The 27,500-nt window shown below is 45.3% G+C and overlaps 1 protein-coding gene across 8 annotated transcripts in view; it reads right to left on the reverse strand.

The window, feature by feature from the left end:
• LOC123996580 (disks large homolog 1-like) overlaps window positions 1-27,500 on the reverse strand; it is a 320,554-nt gene that overhangs the window by 285,200 nt on the left and 7,854 nt on the right. For all 8 annotated transcript variants that reach the window (XM_046300045.1, XM_046300039.1, XM_046300038.1 and 5 more), the window contains exon 3: window positions 8,654-8,829. In XM_046300045.1, the coding sequence (XP_046156001.1) occupies window positions 8,654-8,829 (176 nt within the window). The remainder of the gene's footprint in view (window positions 1-8,653; window positions 8,830-27,500) is intronic.

The raw sequence follows: 27,500 nt of genomic DNA on the forward strand, positions 1-27,500 counted from the left end.
TCTCCCCTCAGATAGGCTATATAGGCTACTTTGACTAATCAGCATCGTGAGAATCCTCTAATGAAATGGTTCAAAGTCCAATAACTTTCAAGCCGGCGCTGTTGGTGTTATGCAGTATTACTGACTTTGTTAAAGCAAACCAAAATCCTTTGCAAAACCCTGGTAAATTGCCTACAGTAAATAGGTCTCAGATTAACTGCCAATCCTGTTACCTACAACAAACATGCCATTAGGCTAATTGAGCACCTGTGTATTTATGTATAAAATATCAAATGTACTCGAGCTGTGACAAATCAGATTAAGCTGGTTTGTGATGGTTAATTCCTGTATTATGAAGCATGCCAACTGGAGAAAAAAAGATCCACTACTTCAAATCAACGATGCGCTCTCTCTGCGCGCATCTGGTCAACTACCAGGCATGCAACTCCAGCTTGCTTACCTTGGTGGTAACAATGCACAAGCAGTCCATTCTCCCGAACACTGCAGCAGCCCCGGACCGCTCAGCATCTCATAATGATCCACCACGAGCTCCTTACGACCACACAACTACCGCGTGTAGTCAGCACAGCACACACTGCCTCGGTGAGTCAAAAGTCCTTCCATGGTGAGGTCAGCGTCCTTTGTTTCGCAGGTTAACGGAGGGGCGGGCATGAGTGGATAAAAGAGGATGCTCCATTCGCTTCCACTGATAATAGCCGCTCAAGTAGCTACGAACGCGCACGATAGGCTGGCGCGTTCACAGGAGCATTGCGCTCCCACCCGCACATCATTTCAGCGCAGGTAGTCAGAGCCATGTGGGCTACAGAACCCCACAGTAGTGTAGGATGATGTGTAGGGCGCTGGTGTATTCTTAACCCCTACAGTCTCATTATTTAGATGAAAACTCTCTAGGCTGCTGCTGGTCTAAAACTGTGCTAATCAAGGAACGCTTTGTCATAACGGGCAGCTTTAACAACCTAACGAGTTGGAAGAAAAATCAACCCTCAATTGAATCGATTACAATGAAACTCACTCAAATCACACATTTGAAATACAGCAACATTTCCAATGTAATATTCTGTAAAACATAATATTCTCTATATACGTCATGTATCAACTAAACGTATGGAAAGCTCCCAGACCTCAATATTAAAATAAAAAACAAGAGGATGTCAGCAGGTAAATATTAGAGGCCCAGTGACCTCCAGGGAGGTCTAAACATATTAATATTCCAACAGTCTGGTTCTCAGATGGTGTTCTGTGGAGCATGAAGCCGTCAAATGACTTCCCTAAAGGCACAGCCCAGAGTGGACAGACTCCTCACTGGCTCCCTCCACTCTCCCTCACTAGCAACGCTAAGCCCAGAGTGGACAGACTCCTCACTGGCTCCCTCCACTCTCCCTCACTAGCAACGCTAAGCCCAGAGTGGACAGACTCCTCACTGGCTCCCTCCACTCTCCCTCACTAGCAACGCTAAGCCCAGAGTGGACAGACTCCTCACTGGTAGCAACGCTAAGCCCAGAGACTCCTCACTGGCTCCCTCCACTCTCCCTCACTAGCAACGCTAAGCCCAGAGTGGACAGACTCCTCACTGGCTCCCTCCACTCTCCCTCACTAGCAACGCTAACACAACAGCCGCAGAAAGCAAACGGGGACAAAAACTGTCTAACACTGATAGATGATAGAAAAGCAGAACTCATTTGCAGCAAGTGTGGCGAACCCTTCTTCTTAACTACAAGTAAGAGATGTGATAAGTAATGACACATTTTAAAAAAAATGTCCAGTTATCAGAGGCACCAAGTCTGGTGTAGGCCTAGGTAAGAGTGGACGAATGGGACAATGACATTTCGGGGACCGAGACCAGGAGTGAAATGGTACCAGGAGTATATGGAATCTACCAGAAATCAGAGCCTGGTGAGTGACTGGATGACATCATGCCATGAGGCAGATACAGTGAGTTCAGAAAGTATTCAGACCCCTTGACTTTTTCCATATTTTCCTTACGTTACAGCCTTATTATAAAATGTATCCGTTTTGCCCCTCTCATCAATCTACACACAATAACCCATAATGACAAAGCAAAAACAGTATTTTTGGGTATGACGTTACAAGTCTCCTGCTCCAACCTCTCTGTGTATAACAGTCTCCTGCTCCAACCTCTCTGTGTATAACAGTCTCCTGCTCCAACCTCTCTGTGTATAACAGTCTCCTGCTCCAACCTCTCTGTGTATAACAGTCTCCTGCTCCAACCTCTCTGTGTATAACAGTCTCCTGCTCCAACCTCTCCAACCTCTCTGTGTATATAACAGTCTCCTGCTCCAACCTCTCTGTGTATGTAACAGTCTCCTGCTCCAACCTCTCCAACCTCTCTGTGTATATAACAGTCTCCTGCTCCAACCTCTCCAACCTCTCTGTGTATATAACAGTCTCCTGCTCCAACCTCTCTGTGTATGTAACAGTCTCCTGCTCCAACCTCTCCAACCTCTCTGTGTATATAACAGTCTCCTGCTCCATCCTCTCTGTGTATGTAACAGTCTCCTGCTCCATCCTCTCTGTGTATATAACAGTCTCCTGCTCCAACCTCTCTGTGTATATAACAGTCTCCTGCTCCAACCTCTCTGTGTATGTAACAGTCTCCTGCTCCATCCTCTCTGTGTATATAACAGTCTCCTGCTCCAACCTCTCCAACCTCTCTGTGTATATAACAGTCTCCTGCTCCAACCTCTCCAACCTCTCTGTGTATATAACAGTCTCCTGCTCCAACCTCTCTGTGTATGTAACAGTCTCCTGCTCCAACCTCTCCAACCTCTCTGTGTATATAACAGTCTCCTGCTCCATCCTCTCTGTGTATGTAACAGTCTCCTGCTCCATCCTCTCTGTGTATATAACAGTCTCCTGCTCCAACCTCTCTGTGTATATAACAGTCTCCTGCTCCAACCTCTCTGTGTATGTAACAGTCTCCTGCTCCATCCTCTCTGTGTATATAACAGTCTCCTGCTCCAACCTCTCTGTGTATATAACAGTCTCCTGCTCCAACCTCTCTGTGTATATAACAGTCTCCTGCTCCAACCTCTCTGTGTATATAACAGTCTCCTGCTCCATCCTCTCTGTGTATATAACAGTCTCCTGCTCCAACCTCTCTGTGTATGTAACAGTCTCCTGCTCCATCCTCTCTGTGTATATAACAGTCTCCTGCTCCAACCTCTCTGTGTATATAACAGTCTCCTGCTCCAACCTCTCCAACCTCTCTGTGTATATAACAGTCTCCTGCTCCATCCTCTCTGTGTATGTAACAGTCTCCTGCTCCATCCTCTCTGTTTATATAACAGTCTCCTGCTCCAACCTCTCTGTGTATATAACAGTCTCCTGCTCCAACCTCTCTGTGTATGTAACAGTCTCCTGCTCCATCCTCTCTGTGTATATAACAGTCTCCTGCTCCAACCTCTCTGTGTATATAACAGTCTCCTGCTCCAACCTCTGTGTATATAACAGTCTCCTGCTCCAACCTCTCTGTGTATATAACAGTCTCCTGCTCCATCCTCTCTGTGTATATAACAGTCTCCTGCTCCAACCTCTCTGTGTATGTAACAGTCTCCTGCTCCATCCTCTCTGTGTATATAACAGTCTCCTGCTCCATCCTCTCTGTGTATATAACAGTCTCCTGCTCCAACCTCTCTGTGTATATAACAGTCTCCTGCTCCAACCTCTCTGTGTATGTAACAGTCTCCTGCTCCATCCTCTCTGTGTATATAACAGTCTCCTGCTCCAACCTCTCCAACCTCTCTGTGTATGTAACAGTCTCCTGCTCCAACCTCTCTGTGTATGTAACAGTCTCCTGCTCCAACCTCTCTGTGTATGTAACAGTCTCCTGCTCCAACCTCTCCAACCTCTCTGTGTATGTAACAGTCTCCTGCTCCAACCTCTCTGTGTATATAACAGTCTCCTGCTCCAACCTCTCTGTGTATATAACAGTCTCCTGCTCCAACCTCTCCATCCTCTCTGTGTATGTAACAGTCTCCTGCTCCAACCTCTCCATCCTCTCTGTGTATGTAACAGTCTCCTGCTCCATCCTCTCTGTGTATATAACAGTCTCCTGCTCCAACCTCTCTGTGTATATAACAGTCTCCTGCTCCAACCTCTCTGTGTATATAACAGTCTCCTGCTCCAACCTCTCTGTGTATGTAACAGTCTCCTGCTCCAACCTCTCTGTGTATGTAACAGTCTCCTGCTCCAACCTCTCTGTGTATATAACAGTCTCCTGCTCCAACCTCTCTGTGTATGTAACAGTCTCCTGCTCCAACCTCTCTGTGTATGTAACAGTCTCCTGCTCCAACCTCTCTGTGTATGTAATGCTCCTCTCAAACTCTGTCAGGTTGGATGGGGAGCATCACTGCACAGCTATTTTCAGGTCTCTCCAGAGATGTCCGATCGGGTTCAAGTCCAGGCTCTGGCTGGGCAACTCAAGGACATTCAGAGACTTGTCCCGAAGCCACTCTTCCATTGTATTTGCTGTGTGCTTAGGGTCATTGTCCTGGAACGAGAACCTTTACCCCAGTCGGAGGTCCTGTGCGCTCTGGAGCAGGTTTTCATCAAGGATCTCTATACTTTGTTCTGTTCATCTTTGCCTCGATCCTGACTAGTCTCCCAGTCCCCTCCTCAGAACAACATCCCCACAGCATGATGCTGCCACCACTATGCACCACCATAGGGATGGTGTCAGGTTTCCTCCAGATGTTTCCTTCCGATATGACGCTTGGCATTCAGGCCAAAGAGTTCAATCTTGGTTCCATCAGACCTGAGAATTTTAGGTGCTTTTTGGGAAACTCATAGCAGGTCATGTGCCTTTTAGCAGGTAATGTAGTCATGTACCTTTTACTGAGGAGTGGCCTCCGCCTGGCCACTCTACCATAAAGGCTTGATTGGTGGAGTGCTGCAGAGATGGGAGAACCTTCCAGAAGGACACCCATCTCCACAGTGGAACTCTGGAGCTCTGTCAGAGTGACCATCGGGACCATCGGGTTCTTGGTCACCTCCCTGAACAAGGCCCTTCTCCCCCATTTACTCAGTTTGGCCAGGCTGCCAGCTCTAGGAAGAGTCTTGAACTTCAATTTAAGAATGATGGCGGCCACTGTGTTCTTGGGGACCTTCAATGCTGCAGAAATGTTTTGGTACCCTTCCCCAGATCTGTGCCTTGACACAATCCTGTCTCAGAGCTCTACGAACGATTCATTCAACCTCATAGCTTGGTTTTTGCTCTGACATGCACTGTCATCAACTGTGGGACATATAGACAGGTGTGTGCCTTTCCAAATCATGTCCAATCAATTGAATTTAATCACAGGTGAGACTCCAATCAAGTTGTAGAAATATCTCAAGGATGATCAATGGAAACAGGATGCACCTGAGATTTATTTCGAGTCTCGTAGCAAAGGTTCTGAATACATACATAAATAAGGTATATCTGTTTTGTTATTGTAATACATTTACAAACATTAAAAAAACAACTTATTTTTGCTTTGTCATTATGGGGTATTGTAGTGTAGTGTGGATTTTTTTAACATTTATTCAATTTTAGAATAATTCTGTGGATGTGGAAAAAGGGAAGGGGTCTGAATAGTTTCTGATAGACCTGTAGACATGGAGTGACAGAACAGAACACACCTCGTCTAAACAGAGTACTTACGTGCCTGAACTCGACAGAAAAAGATTTTCCTAGCACAAGGAGTATTTCTGTTAGGAGGGGAGAGTCCTACCAAGGCCAGGTTATTGACAGGGAGGAGGGGAGAGAGAGACAATCAATTCATTTCAACAAAGACGTTGCCATGAAAAGATATCCTTTAAAACGTAGCTTAAACTTTAACTAAACGAAGGTCTTACAGAGAAACATTGCTTGAACAATTAAACAGGGACATTGCAATATCAAATATGAGAATATGGATTATTACCAAGCTGACAAGGGTGGTGACTGCAAATCCCTTTCAGACTCAGTACCTTGAAGGCTCCAGCATAATATACAGCTAAAATAAAATGGCAATGAATGGAAAGCAGCAACACAGAACAAACTGACTGTTTGATATTAGGCATGAACACACAATGACGTCTTCCAAGCGGCTTAGTAGTTGTGCCTAACTATTGTGATGCCACACAAAGTCTAATATCAGGGTGCTATATCTATGGCTATAACCCCCCCCCCCCCATTTTATCTCTCTCAATACAAAAAAAAGTTCATTATTAAGGACAGAGGTAACACTTCCTGAGAATTCAAGATGAGATAACGGGAGGACAGGACACCTCTCCGAAGGTGTTCACACGGACAATGAATACGGTAAACAATTGTAATAATGATATATTGAATGCATTAACAGAAATTAACGTAACCAAGCAAACAGTGTAGATTAGAAATGATGGGAATGGACGGTAAACATACTGCTGGTGATATAAGTCATGGGGAAGTGATAGACCCTAACAATCAAAGAGAGATGTGCCTTGGCCATTTTAGTCACACTCTCCTTATTGAATCAACATTTCAAATTATACCCAAGAAACATTATTCTTCACATACTGTAGGCTGTGGAATACTCTCACAGTCCAAAGCAGTAGCCATTTATCGAAAAACAAATACAATTTCACTTATTTTTTAGACTTTTTTTGGGGGAGGCACGCCAAGGCAAATACCTCGTTCTAGTGGAGTGGGCGCGTGCCTTACGTTGCCGAAGCCTGTCTTAAGAGTGATGGACTGTACCATCCCCGTTCTAGTGGAGTGGGCGCGTGCCTTACGTTGCCGAAGCCTGTCTTCGAGTGATGGACTGTACCATCCCCGTTCTAGTGGAGTGGGCGCGTGCCTTACGTTGCCGAAGCCTGTCTTCGAGTGATGGACTGTACCATCCCCGTTCTAGTGGAGTGGGCGCGTGCCTTACGTTGCCGAAGCCTGTCTTCGAGTGATGGACTGTACCATCCCCGTTCTAGTGGAGTGGGCGCGTGCCTTACGTTGCCGAAGCCTGTCTTAGTGATGGACTGTACCATCCCCGTTCCAGTGGAGTGGACGCGTGCCTTACGTTGCCGAAGCCTGTCTTAGTGATGGACTGTACCATCCCCGTTCTAGTGGGGTGTGCGCGTGCCTTACGTTGCAGAAGCCTGTCTTAGTGATGGACTGTACCATCCCCGTTCTAGTGGGGTGGGCGGGCGCGAAGCCTGTCTTAGTGATGGACTGTACCATGTTCTAGTGGAGTGGGCGCGTGCCTTACGTTGCCGAAGCCTGTCTTCGAGTGATGGACTGCCGAAGCCTGTCTTAGTGATGGACTGTACCATCCCCGTTCTGGACGTGCCTTACCATCCGAAGCCTGTCTTAGTGATGGACTGTACCATGTTCTAGTGGAGTACGAAGCCTGTCTTCGAGTGATGGACTGTACCATCCCAGTTCTAGTGGCGCGTGCCTTATGTTGCCGAAGCCTGTCTTAGTGATGGACTGTACCATCCCCGTTCTAGTGGCGCGTGCCTTATGTTGCCGAAGCCTGTCTTAGTGATGTACTGTACCATCCCCGTTCTAGTGGAGTGGGCACGTGCCTTACGTTGCCGAAGCCTGTCTTAGAGTGATGGACTGTACCATCCCCGCCGCAGCAACGGATTAGTCCACTCCGACAGGTGGGAATCAGACAGCCGTCTCGTGTGCCATAAAAAATTAATATATAATACTTGTGACCGCTTGATAAAAAAAAATTAAACGCTGTCAATCAACAGCCAATGACCAAACAATCCACCAGCTGACTAAACGAGGTCAGGCACCAATTGGGAGGGTATCCATGAGTTTGCCAGTCACATTGCCAAGGTTAGAAGTTCCAAGGCCTTTCTATGGATTCCATTTCTATGGTAGAACCACAGTATGAGTGTAGTAGACGGAGGACCACGAGGGGGCAGAGGGACCACGAGGGGGCAGAGGGACCACGAGGGGGCAGAGGGACCACGAGGGGGCAGAGGGACCACGAGGGGGCAGAGGGACCACGAGGGGGCAGAGGGACCACGAGGGGGCAGAGGGGAGGGGGCAGAGGGAACGAGGGGGCAGAGGGACAAAGAGGGGGCAGAGGACAAAGAGGGGGCAGAGGACAAAGAGGGGGCAGAGGACAAAGAGGGGGCAGAGGACAAAGAGGGGGCAGAGGACAAAGAGGGGGCAGAGGACAAAGAGGGGGCAGAGGACAAAGAGGGGGCAGAGGAGGGGCGTATGCTCCACATCATCTCATCTCACAGACAGCCAGCAGTACTGAAGCCACACTACTGTGGTCTACATTAATTATACAAGAGGATCAGCATTTTCTCACACACACACACACACACACACACACACACACACACACACACACACACACACACACACACACACACACACACACACACACACACACACACACACACACACACACTCAAGACTAAAACCTAAGCCTAAACACGTAAAGTGCAATGTATGGTGACTGGGCACACAGCCAGAAACATAGAGCACGGGAACAGTGAGCGGGTTGCCAGTTGCCACAGCAAGCCTATAGGAACAGTGAGCAGCAGTCTGGCATTATATCACATCCGTTCTAGTGGAGTGGGTTGCCAGATTTGGGCAAAATATAAAACAGGGCTTTTACCAAACAAGGTGCAAATAAGTACTCTTCACAGTGCTATAAAGTTTGCTTACCTCTATGCTGGACGTAAGGCTGCTGGGCAGGGTGTCAGAGGTGACAGCTGTAGAGGGGGAGGGAAGGCTGGAGAAGTCCCACAGGGTGACAGGGGGAGCTGGGGGCTCTGCAGGCTTGACTGGCTCTACAGATGTCTGGCCTTCCTGTAAGGTCACTTCATAAAACTCCTGGATATCTGGAGGAGTAGGGAGGAGAATGAGGAAATGGAGAGTGGGGAATCTGTTAGCACTGGATTTTGTGTTTCTTGGAAAAACACAAATCAGAATATTTTCAACTGGCATATTATGTCTCTGGTTTCAGCATTTACATACACGAAGGTTGGAGACATTAAAACTTGTTTTTCACACCACTCAAACAAACTATAGTTTTGGCAAGTCGGTTAGGGCAACTACTTTGTGCATTCCAACCATTATTTCACTGTATCACAATTCCAGTGAGTCAGAAGTTTACATACACTAATTTGACTGTGCCTTTATAAAGCTTAGAAAATTACAGAAAATGGAAATCAAAAGTGCAAATCAATCCCAGAACAACAGCAAAGGACCTTGTGAAGATGCTGGAGGAAACAGGTACAAAAGTATCTGTATCCACAGTCCTATATCAACATAATCTGACGGGCCCGCTCAGCCAGGAAGAAGCCACTGCTCCAAAACCGCCACAGAAAAGCCAGACTACGGTTTGGAACTGCACATGGGGACAAAGATCGTACTTTTGGGAGAAATGTCCTCTGGTCTGATGAAACAAAAATAGAACTGTTTGGCCATAATGACCACCGTTATGTTTGGAGGAAAAAGGGAGAGGCTTGCAAACCGAGGTACACCATTCCAACCGTGAAGCACGGGGGTGGCAGTATCATGTTGGTGGGGTGCTTTGCTGCAGGAGGGACTGGTGCACTTCACAAAATAGATGGCATCATGAGGAAACATAATTATGAGGATATATTGAAGCAACTTCTCAGGACATCAGTCAGGAAGTTAAAGCTTGGACGCAAATGGGTCTTCCAAATGGACAATGACCCCAAGCACACCTCCAAAGTTGAGGCAAAATGGCATAAGGACGACAAAGTCAAGGTATTGGAGTGGCCATCACAAAGCCCTGACCTCAACCCTATAGAAAATTTGTGGGCAGAACTGAAAAAGTGTATGCGAGCAAAGAGGCCTACAAACCTGACTCAGTTACACCAGCTCTGTCAGGAGGTGTATTGTGGGAAGCTTGTGGAAGGCTACCCAAAACGTTTGACTCCAAGTTAAACAATTTAAAAGGTAATGCTACCAAATACTAATTGAGTGTATTTAAGTAAGCTTCTGACCCACTGGGAATGTGATGAAAGAAATAAAAAGGTGAAATAATCATTCTCTCTGCTATTATTCTGACATTTCACATTCTTAAAATAAAGTGGTGACCCTAACTGACCTAAGACAGGGAATTTTTACTGGGATTAAATGTCAGGTATTGTGAAAAACTTAGTTTACATTTATTTGGCTAAGGTGTATATAAACTTCTGACTTACACTTACTTACAGTTGGTCTCAGCACGTTAGCAAGTGTACAGTTGAAGTCTACATACACACATTTAAACTCATTTTTTAACAATTCCTGACTTTTTGCACCTAAGTATGTTCATCTCTAGGAGACAGAACGAGTCTCCTTCCTGAGCTGTATGACGACTGCGCAGCCCCATGGTGTTTATACTTGCGTACGGTTGTACAGATGAACGTGATACCTTCAGGCGTTTGGAAATTGCTCCCAAGGAAGAACCAGACTTCATCCTGCAATATTTTTTCCTGAGGTCTTGGCTGATTTCTTTTGATTTTCCCATGATGTCAAGCAAAGAGGCACTGAGGTTGAAGGTAGGCCTTGAAATACATCCACAGGTACACAATTGACTGAAATGATGTCAATTAGCCTATCAGAAGCTTCTAAAGCCATGACATCATTTTTTTGAAATTTTCAAGCTGTTTTAAAAGGCACAGTCAACTTTCTGACCCACTGGAATTGTGATACAGTGAATTATAAGTGAAATAATTGGTCTGTCATAATAATAATTAACAATTTGTAGTAGTACCCCCCCCCCCCCACACACACACACGTATAGAGTAACAGTCCTAGTCAGGCATATGATGTATCTGAGCTATGTACAGTAGCATGTTACATGAGTAAGGGCTGATGACACTAGTTCAGGTGACTCCGGGATGCTGGCCTTCTAGGCAGGGTTGCAAAGAAAAAGCCATATCTCAGACTGGCCAATAAAAATAAAAGATTAAGATGGGCAAAATAACACAGACACTGGACAGAGGTACTCTGCCTAGAAGACCAGCATCCCAGAGTCGCCTCTTCACTGTTGACATTGAGACTGCTGTTTTGTGGGTACTGTTTAATGAAGCTACCAGTTGAGGACTTGTGAGGCGTCTGTTTCTCAAACTAGACACACTAATGCACTTGTCCTGTTGCTCAGTTGTGCACCGGAGCCTCCCACTCCTCTTTCCATTCTGGTTAGGGCCAGTTTGCGCTGTTCTGTGAAAGGAGTAGTACACAGCATTGTACGAGATCTTCAGTTTCTTGGCAATTTCTCGCATGGAATAACCATCATTTCTCAGAACAAGAAAAGACTGACGAGTTTCAGAAGAAAGGACTATTTTGAGCCTGTAAATCGAACGCACAAATGCTGATGCTCCAGATACTCAACTAGTCTAAAGAAGGCCAGTTTTATTGCTTCTTTAATCAGCACAACAGTTTTCAGCTGTGCTAACATAATTGCAAAAGGGATTTCTAACAATCAATTAGCCTTTTAAAATTATAAACTTGGATTAGCTAACACAACGCGCCATTGGAACACAGGACTTGCTGATAATGGGCCTCTGTACGCCTATGTAGATATTCCATTAAAAAAATATATATATTTTTTTAATCAGCCGTTTCCAGCTACAATAGTAATTTACAACATTAACAATGCCTACACTGTGTTTCTGATCTATTTGATGTTATTCAATGAACAACAAAAGCGCTTTTCTTAAAAATAAAAATAAAAAATACAATTTTAAGTGACCCCTAACTTTTGAACGATAGTGCACATTTTATATTTGAGATTCTTCTGCCTTGACAGCTTTGCACACACTTGGCATTCTCTCAACCAGCTTCATGAGGTAGTCACCTGGAAAGCATTTCAATTAACAGGTGTGCCTTGTTAAAAGTTAATTTGTGGAATTTCTGTCCTTCTTAATGCATGAGCCAATCAGTCGTGTTGTAACAAGGTAGGGGTGGTATACAGAAGATAGGGCTTAAGGGCGCTGTACTGCAGCGCCAACCGTGCCACCAGAGACCCTGGGTTCGAACACAACTGCATTTTGTTGATAGCAATTTGAATGCACAGAAATAAAGTGATGCGATCTTGAGGCCCATTGTGAGGCCCATTGTGAGGCCCATTGTGAGGCCCATTGTGAGGCCCATTGTGAGGCCCATTTGTTGTTAAAGCAGATACACGTCTGTTTCTCAGATGATTGCCTCGCCTGGTTTACCAACTACTTCTCTGATAGAGTATACTCCATTCTGTATATATATATATATATGTATATGTATGTATGCTGCTGGTGAGTCTCTGATCCACCTCTACCCAGACGACACCATTCTGTATATATATATATATATGTATATATGTATGATGTATATTCTGTATGTATGCTGCTGGTGAGTCTCTGATCCACCTCTACGACACCATTCTGACATCATTCTATAATATATAATAATAATAATAATATAATAATAATAATATATGCCATTTATGTATGCTGTCATGGTGAGTCATTCTGATCCACCTCTACCCTGACGTTACAGCGCCATTCTGTATATACTAGCTACAGATAGGACCACCATATGTATATGTATGTATGCTGCTGGTGAGTCTCTGATCCACCTCTACACAGACGACACCATTCTGTATATATATATATATATGTATATGTATGTATGCTGCTGGTGAGTCTCTGATCCACCTCTACGCAGACGACACCATTCTGTATATATATATGTATGTATGCTGCTGGTGAGTCTCTGATCCACCGACACCATTCTACACAGACGTAATATCATTCTAATAATAATAATATATAATATATAATATATGTATGTATGCTGTCATGTGTGAGTCTCTGATCCACCACTACCCTGGCGTTACAGCCATGCGACAACTGAGCTACAGAAGGACCATTCTGTATATATATATGTATGTATGCTGCTGGTGAGTCTCTGATCCACCTCTACACAGACGACATCATTCTCTATATATATATATATATATGTATATGTATGTATGCTGCTGGTGAGTCTCTGATCCACCTCTACGCAGACGACACCATTCTGTATATATATATATATATATATATATATATATATATATATATGTATATGTATGTATGCTGCTGGTGAGTCTCTGATCCACCTCTACGCAGACGACACCATTCTGTATGTATATATATATAGGTCCTGACTTATATATATATATATATGTCCTCACCTCAATGCTGCTGGTGAGTCTCTGATCCACCTCTACGCAGACGACACGGTACATGTGTCAGTTTTACAGACGTGCAAACAGGACTGGTAGGGATTCAGAACCGAATCACCAGCGACTACACTAGCGTATGGTACTGGGTTGGTGTAACTGATTGATGATTATACAGAAGTTCTGTGTTGCCATGCCAATGTAGAGGAAGTCACTGTGAGGTCAGGCTACAGAACTTCACAAGACTTGAACAGGAGAAGAAGAGATAAATAACATCCTCATGCTGACTAAGCTAAGGAAGCAGATCTCGATTAAAAAGGAACACGTTTTCCTCATTATCTTGCATTTTGTGGGAACTAAATACAAACAGGCCTATCAGAAACAGTTTTTAGTCAAGTCTGCAGATGTTGGCTACAAACGTTTTGAGAATACAAACAAATGTCATGGTGGAGCATTCAATGCCGACATGGATGATCGTTTACCTGAATTTGTAGTGTACATCAACACCATCATCACAGAAACCCTAGACCCACTCCAATTCACATACCGCCCCAACAGATGACAATCTCTATTGCACTCCATAATGCCCTTTCCCACTTGGACAAAAAGGATCACCTATGTGAGAATGCTGTTCATTGACTACAGCTCAGCGTTCAACACCATAGTGAAGAGCTTTGAGTGCACTAAGCTAAGGACCCTGGGACTAAACATCTCCCTCTGCAACTAGATCCTGAGCTTCCTGACGGGCCGCCCCCAGGTGGTAAGCGTGGGTAACAACACATCTGGCAACCTCATCCTCAACACATTGGCCCTCGGGGTGCGTGCTTAGTCCCCTCCTGTACTCCCTGTTCACCCCCGACTGAGTGGCCAAGCATGACTCCGACACTATCATTAAGTCTGCAGACAACAACTGTGGTAGGCCTGGTCCCCGACAACAATGAGACCACCTATAGGGAGGAGGTCAGAGACCTGGCATTGTGGTGCCAGGACAACAACCTCTCCATCAACGTGATCAAGACAAAGGAGATGTTCGTGGACAACAGGAAAAGGAGGACCAAGCACACCCCCATTCTCATTGACTGGGCTGTAGTGGAGCAGGTTGAGAGCCTGAAGTTCCTTGGTGTCCACATCAACAAACTATCATGGTTCAAACACACCAAGACAGTTGTGAAGAGGGCACAACAATGCCTATTCCCCCTCAGGTGACTGAAAAGATTTGGCATGGGTCCTCAGATCCTCAAAAAGTAATACAGCTACACCATCAAGAGCATGGCTGCATCACCGCCTGGTATGGCAAATGCAAGGTGCTACAGAGGGTAGTGCGTACAGCCCAGAACATCACTGGGGCTACGTCCTGGATGGCAGGATGCCTCTATACCAGGCGGTGTCAGAGGAAGGCCCTAAAAATTGCCAAAGACTCCAGCCCCCATTGTCAGACTGTTCTCTCTACTTCTGCACGGCAAGCGGTACCGGAGTGCAAGTCTAGGTCCAAAAGGCTTCTTAAACCTCTTAAGGATCTCTACAGATCAGTGTCCCACCCTCGGGACGGTTGAGCTAATGTGATTAGCATGAGGCTGTATGTAACAAGAACATTTCCCAGGACATAGACATGTCGGATGTTGGCAGAAAGCTTAAATTCCTGTTAATCTAACAGCACTGTCCAATATACCGTAGTTATTACAGTGAAAGAATACCATGCTATTGTTTGAGGAGAGTGCACAGTTATGAACTTGAAAAGTTATTAATAAACCAATTAGGCACATTTGGGCAGTCTTGATACAACATTTTGAACAGACTTGCAATGGTTCATTGGATCAGTCTAAAACATTGCACATACACTGCTGCCATCTAGTGGCCAAAATCTAAATTGCGCCTGGGCTGGAATAATACATTAGGGTCTTTCTTTTGCATTTCAAAGATGGTACAAAACAAATACAAAGAAAACAGTTGGATTTTTCTTTGTATTATCTTTTACCAGATCTAATGTGTTATATTCTCCTACATTCATTTCCACAAACTTCAAAGCGTTTCCTTTCAAATGTTATCAAGAACATGCATATCCTTGCTTCAGGTCCTGAGCTACAGGCAGTTAGATTTGGGCATGTCATTTTAGGCGAAAATTGGGGGGAAAGGGGGTGGATCCTTTAGAGGCTTTTAACAGCTTCTACCCCCAAGCCATAAGACTGATGAACAGCTAATCAAATGGCCACCGGACTATTTCATTGACCCAAGCTCCCATTCTTTTTTTTTCATTTACACTGCTGCTACTTGCTGTTTATTATCTATGCATAGTCACTTTCCCCCGACCTACATGTACATATTACCTCAATTACCTCGACTAACCTGTACCCCCACACTGACTCGGTAACAGTACCCCCCTGTATATAGCCTCATTACTAACCTGTACCCCCACACTGACTCGGTAACAGTACCCCCTGTATATAGTCTCATTACTAACCTGTACCCCCACACTGACTCGGTAACAGTACCCCCTGTACATAGTCTCATTACTAACCTGTACCCCCACACTGTACCCCCACACTCGGTAACTACCCCTGTATATAGCCTCATTACTAACCTGTACCCCCACACTGACTGTAACAGTACCCCTGTATATCTCACTCGTACCCCCCACCGACTCGGTAACAGTACCCCCTGTATATAGTCTCATTACTAACCTGTACCCCCACACTGACTACCCCCTGTAACAGTACCCCTGTATATAGTCTCATTACTAACCTGTACCCCCACACTGACTCGGTAACAGTACCCCTGTATATAGCCTCATTACTAACCTGTACCCCCACACTGACTCGGTAACAGTACCCCCTGTATATAGTCTCATTACTAACCTGTACCCCCACACTGACTCGGTAACAGTACCCCTGTATATAGCCTCATTACTAACCTGTACCCCCACACTGACTCGGTAACAGTGTACCCCCACACTGACTCGGTAACAGTACCCCTGTATATAGCCTCATTACTAACCTGTACCCCCCCCTGTATATAGTCTCATTACTAACCTGTACCCCCACACTGACTCGGTAACAGTACCCCCTGTATATAGCCTCATTACTAACCTGTACCCCCACACTGACTCGGTAACAGTACCCCCTGTATATAGCCTCATTACTAACCTGTACCCCCACACTGACTCGGTAACAGTACCCCCTGTATATAGCCTCATTACTAACCTGTACCCCCACACTGACTCGGTAACAGTACCCCCTGTATATAGCCTCATTACTAACCTGTACCCCCACACTGACTCGGTAACAGTACCCCCCTGTATATAGCCTCATTACTAACCTGTACCCCCACACTGTACCCCCACACTGACTCGGTAACAGTACCCCCTGTATATAGCCTCATTACTAACCTGTACCCCCACACTGACTCGGTAACAGTACCCCCTGTATATAGCCTCATTACTAACCTGTACCCCCACACTGACTCGGTAACAGTACCCCCTGTATATAGCCTCATTACTAACCTGTACCCCCACACTGACTCGGTAACAGTACCCCCTGTATATAGCCTCATTACTAACCTGTACCCCCACACTGACTCGGTAACAGTACCCCCTGTATATAGCCTCATTACTAACCTGTACCCCCACACTGACTCGGTAACAGTACCCCCTGTATATAGCCTCATTACTAACCTGTACCCCCACACTGACTCGTAACAGTACCCCCTGTATATACAGTACCCCCTGTATATAGTCTCATTACTAACCTGTACCCCCACACTGACTCGGTAACAGTACCCCCTGTATATAGCCTCATTACTAACCTGTACACCCCCACTGTATGACCTGTACCCCCCGGTAACAGTACCCCCTGTATATAGCCTCATTACTAACCTGTACCCCCACACTGACTCGGTAACAGTACCCCTGTATATAGCCTCATTACTAACCTGTACCCCCACACTGACTCGGTAACAGTACCCCCTGTATATAGCCTCATTACTAACCTGTACCCCCACACTGACTAACAGTACCCCCTGTATATAGCCTCATTACTAAGTACCCCCTGTATATAGCCTCATTACTAACCTGTACCCCCACACTGACTCGGTAACAGTACCCCCTGTATATAGTCTCATTACTAACCTGTACCCCCACACTGACTCGGTAACAGTACCCCCTGTATATAGCCTCATTACTAACCTGTACCCCCACACTGACTCGGTAACAGTACCCCCTGTATATAGCCTCATTACTAACCTGTACCCCCACACTGACTCGGTAACAGTACCCCCCTGTATATAGTCTCATTACTAACCTGTACCCCCACACTGACTCGGTAACAGTACCCCCTGTATATAGTCTCATTACTAACCTGTACCCCCACTGACCTGTACCCCCCCCACACTGACTCTGACTAACAGTACCCCTGTATATAGTCTCATTACTAACCTGTACCCCCACACTGACTCGGTAACAGTACCCCCCCCTGTATATAGCCTCATTACTAACCTGTACCCCCACACTGACTCGGTAACAGTACCCCCCCCTGTATATAGTCTCATTACTAACCTGTACCCCCACACTGACTCGGTAACAGTACCCCCTGTATATAGTCTCATTACTAACCTGTACCCCCACACTGACTCGGTAACAGTACCCCCCCTGTATATAGCCTCATTACTAACCTGTACCCCCACACTGACTCGGTAACAGTACCCCCTGTATATAGTCTCATTACTAACCTGTACCCCCACACTGACTCGGTAACAGTACCCCCTGTATATAGCCTCATTACTAACCTGTACCCCCACACTGACTCGGTAACAGTACCCCCCCCTGTATATAGCCTCATTACTAACCTGTACCCCCACACTGACTCGGTAACAGTACCCCTCCCTGTATATAGCCTCATTACTAACCTGTACCCCCACACTGACTCGGTAACAGTACCCCCTGTATATAGTCTCATTACTAACCTGTACCCCCACACTGACTCGGTAACAGTACCCCCTGTATATAGCCTCATTACTAACCTGTACCCCCACACTGACTCGGTAACAGTACCCCCTGTATATAGCCTCATTACTAACCTGTACCCCCACACTGACTCGGTAACAGTACCCCCCTGTATATAGCCTCATTACTAACCTGTACCCCCACACTGACTCGGTAACAGTACCTGTACCCCCCCTGTATATAGCCTCATTACTAACCTGTACCCCCCCACACTGACTCGGTAACAGTACCCCTACCCCTGTATATAGCCTCATTACTAACCTGTACCCCCACACTGACTCGGTAACAGTACCCCCCCTGTATATAGCCTCATTACTAACCTGTACCCCCACACTGACTCTGGTAACAGTACCCCCCTGTATATAGCCTCATTACTCATTACCTGTACCCCCACACTGACTCGGTAACAGTACCCCCCTGTATATAGCCTCAATATTGGTACTTTTTATTATTTCTTTACTTTATTTAGTAAATATTTTCTTAAAAACGGCATTGTTGGTTAAGGGCTTGTAAGTAAGGAGGTCTACTACACCTGTTTATTCGGCATATGTGACAAATACAATTTGATATTAGTTAGGCATGAGTTAGGCATGGTTCTGCAGAGGGCACAGCTGCCCTGCCTTGTCCTTCCTCCGGTCACTATGATGCCAAAATGGAGGGTTGTTTGCAGGGCCTGGCAGAGCCTAGACCAGGTAAATGGAGGGTTGTTTGCAGGGCCTGGCAGAGCCTAGACCAGGTAAATGGAGGGTTGTTTGCAGGGCCTGGCAGAGCCTAGACCAGGTAAATGGAGGGTTGTTTGCAGGGCCTGGCAGAGCCTAGACCAGGTAAATGGAGGGTTGTTTGAGCCTAGACCAGGTAAATGGAGGGTTGTTTGCAGGGCCTGGCAGAAACCTAGAGGGTTGTTTGCAGGGCCTGGCAGAGGTAAATGGAGGGTTGTTTGCAGGGCCTGGCAGAGCCTAGACCAGGTAAATGGAGGGTTGTTTGCAGGGCCTGGCAGAGCCTAGACCAGGTAAATGGAGGGTTGTTTACAGGGCCTGGCAGAGCCTAGACCAGGTAAATGGAGGGTTGTTTGCAGGGCCTGGCAGAGCCTAGACCAGGTAAATGGAGGGTTCTTTGCAGGGCCTGGCAGAGCCTAGACCAGGTAAGGTTGTGAGGCTCTGATACACAACACTTAAAAGGGAGAGCCCAAGATTATTACGCTCCGTCTCAGGTTACAACCTGCCACAGGAAGGAAATACACTGGGGGGAACCGCCATGGTAAACCACTTACCTTACATCATATGTGAGAGAAGGTACAGCACGACAGCTTAGAACTAGTGTATTTCTCAGTCAGTCTAGCTTTTAAATATGTAGTCCTTCACAGGGTTAAAGTTAGTCAAGGTCCCTGACCTCTCACCTCTAATCCATGAGCACCAGGTCAAGGCATGTTGACTCTGACCTGCTAAGAAGGGACTGACCTGTGAAGGCAGGTCAGCAAGTTATCATACCATTACCAGATACCTGTGCTTGGAGGCCAGAGAAGAGTGTGTGGGTGGTAGAAGAAAAGTGCACTGGGTGGTAGGAGAAAAGCACACACGCGCGCACACACACACACACACACACACACACACACACACACACACACACACACACACACACACACACACACACACACACACACACACACACACACACACACACACACACACACACACACACACAGGATATGGCTACTTATAGCAGGCCCAACATAGCAAGTCCCTTTACATCTTAGAGGATGCCTGGTTATTCTTTAAAAGTGCCTTCCTCACCATCTTAAATAAGCATGCCCCATTAAAAAAAAATTGAACTAAAAACAGCCCTTGGTTCACTCCAGACCTGACTGCCCTCGACCAGCACAAAAACATCCTGTGGCGTTCTGCATTAGCATCGAATAACCCCCGTGATATGCAACTTTTCAGGGAAGTTAGGAGCAAATATACACAGTCAGTTAAGAAAGCAAAGGCTAGCTTTTTAAAACAGAAATTCTCATCCTGTAGCACAAACTGCAAAAAGTTGAGCCACTGAGGTCCATGGAGAATAAGAGCACCTCCTCCCAGCTGCCCACTGCACTGAGGCTAGGTAACACGGTCACCACGATAAATCTACGATAATCAAGAATTTAAATAAGCATTTTTCTACGGCTGGCCATGCTTTCCACCTGGCTACCCCTACCCCGGCCAACAGCTCTGCACCCCCCCATAGCAACTTCCCAAGACCCCCCACTTCTCCTTCACCCAAATCCAGATAGCTGATGTTCTGAATGAGCTGCAAAACCTGGACCTGTACAAATCAGCTGGGCTAGAAAATCTGGACTAGAGGTCAACCGATTTAATCGAATGGCCGATTAATTAGGGCCGATTTCAAGTTTTCACAACAAATCGGAAATCTGTAATTTTGGACGCCAATTGTTTTTTGTTTTTTTTATCTTTATTTAACGAGGCAAGTCAGTTAAGAACACATTCTTATTTTCAATGACGGCCTTGGAACGGTGGGTTAACTGCCTTGTTCAGGTGCAGAACGACAGATTTTTACCTTGTCTGTTCAGGTGCAGAACGACAGATTCTTACCTTGTCAGCTCAGGGATTCAATCTTGCAACGGTTAACTAATCAAACGCTCTAACCACCTGCCTCTCGAGGAGCCTGCCTGTTACACGAATGCAGTAAGAAGCCAAGGTAAGTTGCTAGCTAGCATTAAACTTAATCATAATCACTAGTTATAACTAAATATGGTCGATGATATTACTAGTTTATCTAGCGTGTCCTGCGTTGCATATAATCGATGCAATGCTCATTGGGCCGCCTGGCTAATTGCAAACTAATTTGCCAGAATTTTACGTAATTACGACATAGCATTGAAGGTTGTGCAATGTAACAGGAATATTTAGATTTATGGATGACACCCATTAGATGAAATACAGAACGGTTCTGTATTTCACTTAAAGAATAAACGTCTTGTTTTCGAGATGATAGTTTCCGGATTCGACCATATTAATGACCCAAGGCTCGCATTTCTGTGTGTTATGTTATAATTAAGTCTATGATTTGATATAGCAGTCTGACTGAGCGATGGTAGGCACCAGCAGGCTCATAAGCATTCATTCAAACAGCACTTCCGTGCGTTTTGCCAGCAGCTCTGCTGTTTATGACTTCAAGCCTATCAACCCCCGAGATTAGGCTGGTGAGATTAGGCTGGTGTAGCGATGTGATGTGAAATGGCTAGCTAGTTAGCGGAGTGCGCGCTAATAGCGTTTCAAACGTCACTCACTCTGAGCCTTGGAGTGGTTGTTTCCCCTCACTCTGCATGGGTAACGCTGCTTCGAGGGTGGCTGTTGTCGATGCGTTCCTGGTTCGAGCGCAGGTAGGAGCGAGGAGAGGGACGGAAGCTATACTGTTACACTGGCAATACTAAAGTGCCTATAAGAACATCCAATAGTCAAAGGTTCATGAAATACAAATGGTATAGAAAGAAATAGTCCTATAATTCCTACAACTTCAAACTTACCTGGGAATATTGAAGACTCGTGTTAAAAGGAACCACCAGCTTTCATTTGGTCTCATGTTCTGAGCAAGGAACTTAAACGTTAGCTTTCTTACATGGCACATATTGCACTTTTACTTTCTTCTCCAACACTTTGTTTTTGCGTTATTTAAACCAAATTGAATACGTTTCATTATTTATTTGAGGCTAAATTGATTTTATTGATGTATTATATTAAAGTTAAAATAAGTGTTCATTCAGTATTGTTGTAATTGTCATTATTACAAATACATTTTTTTAATCGGCCAATTAAAATCGGTATCGGCTTTTTTGTCCTCCAGTAATCGGTATCGGCGTTGAAAAATCATAATCAGTCTACCTCTAATCTGGACCCTCTTTAAAATTATCCACCACAATTGTTGCAACCCCTATTACTAGCCTGTTCAACCTCTCTTTCGTATTGTCTGAGATCCCTAAAGATTGGAAAGCTGCTGCAGTCATCCCCCTCTTCAAAAGGGGGAGACACTCTAGACCCAAACTGTTACAGACCTATATCTATCCTACCCTGCATCTCTAAGGTCTTCGAAAGCTAAGTTAATAAACAGACCACTGACCATTCCAAATCCCACCGTACCTTCTCCGCTATGCAATCTGGTTTCCAAGCTGGTCATGGGTGCACCTCAGCCACGCTCAAGGTCCTAAACGATATCATAACCGCCATCAATAAAAGACAGTACTGTGCAGCAGTCTTCCTCGACCTGGCCAAGGATTGACTCTGTCAATCACCTCATTCTTATCGGCAGACTCAACCGCCTTGGTTTCTCAAATGACTGCCTCGCCTGGTTCACCCAGTACTTCTCAGATAGAGTTCAGTGTGTCAAATCGGAGGGCCTGTTGTCCGGACTTCTGCCAGTCTCTACGGGGATGCCACAGGGTTCAATTCTAGGGCCGACTCCGAACGATTCTCTGTCTATATCAATGATGTCGCTCTTGCTGCTGGTGATTCTCTGATCCACCTCTACGCAGACTCCACCATTCTATATAATTCTGGCCCTTCTTTGGACACTATGTTAACTAAACTCCAGACGAGCTTCAATGCCATACAACATTCCTTCCTTGGACTCCAACTGCTCTTAAATGCAAGTAAAACTAAATGCATGTAAAACTAAATGCATGCTCTTCAATCGATCGCTGCCCACACCCGCCTGCCTGACTAGAAGCACTACTCTCTCTGGACGGTTCTGACTTTGAATACAGTGGGGCAAAAAAGTATTTAGTCAGTCACCAATTGTGCAAGTTCTCCCACTTAAAAAGATGAGAGAGGCCTGTAATTTTCATCATCGGTACACTTCAACTATGGCAGACAAAATGAGAAGAAAAAAAAAATCCAGAAAATCACATTGTAGGATTTTTAATGAATGTATTTGCAAATTATGGTGGAAAATAAGTATTTGGTCAATAACAAAAGTTTCTCAATACTTTGTTATATACCCTTTGTTGGCAATGATAGAGGTCAAACGTTTTCTATAAGTCTTCACAAGGTTTTCACACACTGTTGCTGGTATTTTGGCTCATTCCTCCATGCAGATCTCCTCTAGAGCAGTGATGTTTTGGGGCTGTTGCTGGGCAACATTGACTTCTCCCTCCAAAGATTTTCTATGGGGTTGAGATCTGGAGACTGGCTAGGCCACTCCAGGACCTTGACATGCTTCTTACGAAGCCACTCCATTGCCCGGGCGGTGTGTTTGGGATCATTGTCATGCTGAAAGACCCAGCCACGTTTCATCTTCAATGCCTTTGCTGATGGAAGGAGGTTTTCACTCAAAATCTCACGATACATGGCCCCATTCATTCTTTCCTTTACACGGATCTGTCGTCCTGGTCCCTTTGCAGAAAAACAGCCCCAAGGCATCATGTTTCCACCCCCATGCTTCACAGTAGGTATGTTGTTCTTTGGATGCAACTCAGCATTCTTTGTCCTCCAAACACGACGAGTTTAGTATTTACCAAAAAGTTATATTTTGGTTTCATCTGACCATGTGACATTCTCCCAATCTTCTTCTGGATCATCCAAATGCTCTCTAGCAAACTTCAGACGGGCCTGGACATGTACTGGCTTAAGCAGGGGACACGTCTGGCACTGCAGGATTTGAGTCCCTGGCGGCGTAGTGTGTTACTTTGGTCCCAGCTCTCTGCAGGTCATTCACTAGGTCCCCCAGTGTGGTTCTGGGATTTTTGCTCACCGTTCTTGTGATCATTTTGACCCCACGGGGTGAGATCTTGCGTGGAGCCCCAGATCGAGGGAGATTATCAGTGGTCTTGTATGTCTTCCATTTCCTAATAATTGCTCCCACAGTTGATTTCTTCAAACCAAGCTGCTTACCTATTGCAGATTCAGTCTTCCCAGCCTGGTGCAGGTCTACAATTTTGTTTCTGGTGTCCTTTGACAGCTCTTTGGTCTTGGCCATAGTGGAGTTTGGAGTGTGACTGTTTGAGGTTGTGGACAGGTCTTTTATACTGATAATAAGTTCAAACAGGTGCCATTAATACAGGTAGCGAGTGGAGGACAGAGGAGCCTCTTAAACAGGTCTGTGAGAGCCAGAAATCTTGCTTATTTGTAGTTGACCAAATACTTATTTTCCACCATAATTTGCAAATAAATTCATTAAAAATCCTACAATGTGATTTTCTGGATTTTTTTTCCTCATTTTGTCTGTCATAGTTGAAGTGTACCGATGATGAAAATTACAGGCCTCTCATCTTTTTAAGTGGGAGAACTTGTACAATTGGTGGCTGACTAAATACTTTTTTGCCCCACTGTATGTGGACAACTACAAATACCTAGGTGTCTGGTTGTACTGTAAACTCTCCTTCCAGACTCACATTAAGCATCTCCAATCCAAAATTAAATCTAGAATCGGCTTCCTATTTCGCAACAAAGCCTCTTTCACATATGCTGCCAAACATACCCTCGTAAAACTGAATATCCTACCGATCCTCGACTTCGACAAGGTCATTTACTAAATAGCCTCCAACACTCTACTCAGCAAACTGGATATAGTCTATCACAGTGCCATCCGTTGTCACAAGGCCCAATATGGCTCAGTATGGTGACCAGTGAGCTCAGATAAGGGGGGACTTTACCTAGCAGACTTATAGATGACCTGGAGCCAGTGGGTTTGGCGACAAATGAGAAGCGAGGGTCAGCCAGCGAGAGCATACAGGCCGCAGTGGTGGGTATCTGAGGTCACTACCCACCACTGCGACCTGTACTCTCGCTGGCTGGCCCTTGCTTCATATTTGTCGCCAAACCCACTGGCTCCAGGTTATCTATAAGTCTATGCTAGGTAAAACCATGCCTTATCTGAGCTCACTGGTCACCATAGCAACACCCATCCGCAGTACGCACTCCAGCAGGTATATTTCACTGGTCATCCCCAAAGCCAACTCCTCCTTTGGCTGCCTTTCCTTCCAGTCCTCTGCTGCCAGTGACTGGAACGAATTGCAAAAATCACTGATGCTGGAGACTTATATCTCCCTCACTAACTTTAAGCATCAGCTGTCAGAGCAGCTTACCGATCATTGCACCCTTACACAGCCCATCTGTAAATAGCACACCCAACTACCTCATCCCCATATTGTTATTTATCTTCTTGCTCTTTCGCACCTCAGTATCTCTACTAGCACATCATCATCTGCACATCTATCACTCCAGTGTTAATGCTAAATTGTAATTATTTCACCACTATGGCCTATTTATTGCCTTACCTCCCTAATCTTACTACATTTACACACACTATATATAGATTTTTTTCTATTGTGTTATTGACTGTACGTTTGTTTATCCCATGTGTAACTCTGTGTTGTTTTTGTCGCACTGCTATGCTTTATCTTGGCCAGGTCACAGTTGTAAAGGAGAACTTGTTCTCAACTAGCCTACCTGGTTAAATAAAGGTGTTCTCAACTAGCCTACCTGGTTAAATAAAGGTGTTCTCAACTGGCCTACCTGGTTAAATAAAGGTGTTCTCAACTAGCCTACCTGGTTAAATAAAGGTGTTCTCAACTAGCCTACCTGGTTAAATAAAGGTGTTCTCAACTAGCCTACCTGGTTAAATAAAGGTGTTCTCAACTAGCCTACCTGGTTAAATAAAGGTGTTCTCAACTAGCCTACCTGGTTAAATAAAGGTGTTCTCAACTAGCCTACCTGGTTAAATAAAGGTGTTCTCAACTAGCTACCTGGTTAAAAAAAAAAAAATGTTTAAACATAAAAAATGTTTTAATTGCCCAAAACGTCAAAATCAAGACGCGGTTTCTATTAGACCAAAGACACACTGAAGATAGTTGGCCTTCCTGTCTGCTGTATTCACCTTGCACCATTGAAGACTGCCTGACACTATATATAGGATAGGCTGCTATAGGAAATAATTAGAGCAGGATACCCTGGTGTGGCATAATGGGTCCTGGGTGGAGCTCTACACAGCTCTATGACATACAGGGGGAGGAGGAAGAGGAGGAGGAGAAATGGTAGAGGAGGATGAAACGAATTAGACTTTTTATCAGGTTTCAAAGCATGCCATGAATGAAATTCATCACCTTGGGTGTGTCTATGCAATTCAGATTCAACTGTATCCTCCCTTCTCAAACAATTCAGCAAACACACACACAATCTCTATCCAGGTGGTTAGATACAGCTGCACAAGTCCCAAAAATATAAGCAGTTGTAAAAACTTTTTGAATGTGTATCGAGTACAGTAGCCACATTCATATTTGTACAAGTAAAATAGACCTGGGTTACTATTAAACTAAAACCAGCATCCTCTACTTCTGCACTGTGATCAGGTCCAATAAGAGTTGGATAACGCTGCCAGTCTACATCTTGAAAAATGACACACACACACACACTCCTCTGAAGACTGCGCTCTGACCAGCAAGTAAATCAGGAGGGATTACCAGCAGTAACATCGGAGTAATCATGTCAGTGGACGGATTACACGCCTGACTCTTATCATACATATTTTACAAAGACCAGATTGCTTCCCGCCCTATTCTGCTTTTTCATCAGCAACCAACAGGACCCAAAAGTAGGGAGGGAGGAGTGAACGAGAGAGGGTCAGAGGGGGTGTGTGTGTGCGCGTGTGTATGTGTGTGCGCGTGTATGTGTGTGTGTGTAAGCGTGTGCGTGTGTGTAAGCATGTGTAAGCGTGTGTGTGTGTAAGCGTGTGTGTGTGTAAGCATGTGTAAGCGTGTGTGTGTGTGTATTATTCAGCAGTCAGTCATGTGTGTATAATGCCTGAACCTGTGTAACCATGCAAGGGTCAAGAAATATTCTGTGTGAACTCATCAAAGAATAAAACACTGGGGTTGGGAGAAAGGGAGAGACAGGGGGAGAGAGAGAGACAGGGGGAGAGAGAGAGACAGGGGGAGAGAGACAGGGGAGAGAGAGAGAGACAGGGGAGAGAGAGAGAGAGAGAGAGAGAGAGAGAGAGAGAGAGAGAGAGAGAGAGGAGAGAGAGAGAGAGAGAGAGAGAGAGAGAGAGAGAGAGAGAGACAGGGAGAGAGAGAGAGAGAGAGACAGGGAGAGAGAGAGAGAGAGAGACAGAGAGAGAGAGACAGGGAGAGAGAGAGAGAGAGAGGAGAGAGAGACAGAGAGAGAGAGAGAGAGAGAGAGAGAGACAGGGAGAGAGAGAGAGAGAGAGGGAGAGAGAGAGAGAGAGAGAGAGGGAGAGAGAGAGAGAGAGAGAGAGAGAGAGAGAGAGAGAGAGAGAGAGAGAGAGAGAGAGAGAGAGAGAGAGAGGGAGAGAGAGAGAGAGAGAGAGACAGGGAGAGAGAGAGAGAGAGAGACAGGGAGAGAGAGAGA

The sequence above is a fragment of the Oncorhynchus gorbuscha genome, linkage group LG15 (genome assembly GCF_021184085.1).
Source record: "Oncorhynchus gorbuscha isolate QuinsamMale2020 ecotype Even-year linkage group LG15, OgorEven_v1.0, whole genome shotgun sequence".
NCBI classification, from domain to species: Eukaryota; Metazoa; Chordata; class Actinopteri; order Salmoniformes; family Salmonidae; genus Oncorhynchus; species Oncorhynchus gorbuscha.